This window comes from Elephantulus edwardii, unplaced genomic scaffold (genome assembly GCF_000299155.1).
Source record: "Elephantulus edwardii isolate Elephantulus edwardi_28Jun2011 unplaced genomic scaffold, EleEdw1.0 scaffold00019, whole genome shotgun sequence".
Classification (NCBI taxonomy): domain Eukaryota; kingdom Metazoa; phylum Chordata; class Mammalia; order Macroscelidea; family Macroscelididae; genus Elephantulus; species Elephantulus edwardii.
Genome location: NW_006399769.1, coordinates 1,740,471 through 1,742,616, shown reverse-complemented (window position 1 = coordinate 1,742,616; position 2,146 = coordinate 1,740,471). Strand labels below are relative to the sequence as shown.

Sequence of the window (2,146 nt, the reverse complement as noted above, 5' to 3'; positions counted from 1 at the left end):
ATTGGGATTGCATTAAATGTGTAAATTGCTTTTGGTAGTATTGCCATTTTCACAACATTGAGTCTTCCTATCCATGAGCAAGGGATATTCTTCCACTCTCAAAGCATTCTTAAGTATTGCCAACTCGAGACTCAAATTTGTTCTTCAGTTCTTTCAGTTTAAGAAATGATGAGCAAGTTTGGCCCTTTTGATTTTCTGACTCCAGTTCTTAGCATATTTCATTATAAAACTTTGCTTTGTCTTCTCAAGCTGCTCTTTGAATTCATGAATTCTTCTGTTCACCTCCTTATCATCCTGCTTTCGTCCTTTGCTTTGACGCGTAGTGTAGGGACAAATTATTTCACAATACCTTTGTTTCAGTTGTTGTTGTATGTGACATTGAGTGAGTCATTTGCAACTCACAGCAACCCTACATACAACAACTCTGAATCCTGTTCTATCCTGTGCCAACCTTACTGTCTCTGACACAACTATACCCCAACTACCCCAGTTACTGAATCAATCCATCTCATAAAGGGTCTTCCTCTCTTGTGTTGTCCCTCCAGCCTCCCAAGCATGCTGTCCTACTCCAGGAAGCGGCACCTCCTTACAACATGACCAAATTACGTCAGATGAAGCTTCAGAATTCTTTCCTTCAAGGAGTAGTCTGGTTCCTCTCTCTCTAGGATGAATGTTTGTTCTCCTAGCAGTCCATAGTATATTCAATACTCTTTCTCTAGTACCACAGCTCAAAGGCATGAATTCTTCTTCTATCATCCCTACAAAATCCAGTTTTCTGATGCCTATCAAGTAACTGTGAACACTATGGCTTCACTCAAGTATACTTTAGTCTGAAGACTGACATTGTTGCTTTCAGTATTATTGAGAGGTCCCTGACCACAGATTTGCCTATTACAACTCGTCTTTTTATTTCCTGGCTGCTGTAACAAGAGTGCTGATTGTGGAGCCAAAAAAGTTGAAGCTGTTCACTGTCTTATCATGATTCTGCCAATGGGCCCAGAGGTGAGAATCTTTGTTTTCTTGATGTTTTAGTTATATACATTTATATTGAGTGATAATGAAAAAAGAAAAAAAATAAACCAAAACCCAAAACCATACTTCTTCCTTGGGCTAGCAAATTACTAGGTTTGAATGTCCTGATTTAGGGTAATCGCAAAACAGAATTCCAATTAAAACTACACAGCAAACTTCTTTTTTTACCATAATTTCTGGATCTGAAAGATATTCTCCTTGTATTTCATCTCTAGAACCAAAATTTAAGTTGAACAACTAAGGCTAAACAACTTATGACTGCTCAGAGAGAGTAGTGGTTGCAACTCCTTGCATAGATCAAGATGAAGAAACAGTGTTAAAACCAGCTTTTCTGAGATGTTAGAGGTGCCATAATGACAATACACTATGGATCATACAACAGCTTGTATGAGAATAGCAAGTTATTCACACTTACTTCACCATCTTTGGCAAGCTTCCTTCCACATCTCATACTATGTCCTTCTAGTTCTTCTTTATTTATTTCTTGGGGCCTAGAAACATGCATGAGACATAAAACATCACAGAAAATTAGGCAAATATTAATTGAGAAAGAATTGAGTTTAAAAAAAAACAGAAAAAACTGTTACTAGATTTAAAACAATGTTTTAAAAAAAATGCCACAAGAAAGCCAACTCACTTTCTAATTATTAAGAAAAAGAAATGAAAATACATCATTTTGATAAAATATGATTTGCTACCACCCACCAACTGTTATGGCAGTTTTATATGCAAACTACTTTTCATTTAGTTTAACTGTAAGAAATCAGTACTTAATAAGCCACTGTAAGGCCAACTATGAGTTAGTTCCGGCTCGGCGGTATATAGCAACAACACAGGTTTTAACAATCCATCTTACTTGACCTCTCACCTTAAAAACCTTAATTTACTAAGGGAAATATTATTTTAAGTTGTAATAATAAAATTTTTAACATGTTGCCACAAATGACGGTAATATATGTTTCTAAGCATGGTCGTCAATTTAAAAGTGTGCGGCAACGTGTTAAAGAACCACATGAGAAGATTAATCAGAACTGGCTTTGACAAGCACTGTGGCATTTGGACAAGAACAAACTGGGAGGAGGGTAGAGAGAATAGTGCAACAATGAATGAGTGG

General features: G+C 36.5%; 1 protein-coding gene across 1 annotated transcript in view; it reads right to left on the bottom strand.

Annotated features, from left to right (window-relative positions):
* The window catches only part of GMCL1 (germ cell-less, spermatogenesis associated 1), a 91,621-nt gene that overhangs the window by 17,992 nt on the left and 71,483 nt on the right, over positions 1-2,146 (bottom strand). The window contains exon 11 of the mRNA XM_006882296.1: positions 1,448-1,523. Coding sequence (XP_006882358.1) covers positions 1,448-1,523 — 76 coding nt within the window. The remainder of the gene's footprint in view (positions 1-1,447; positions 1,524-2,146) is intronic.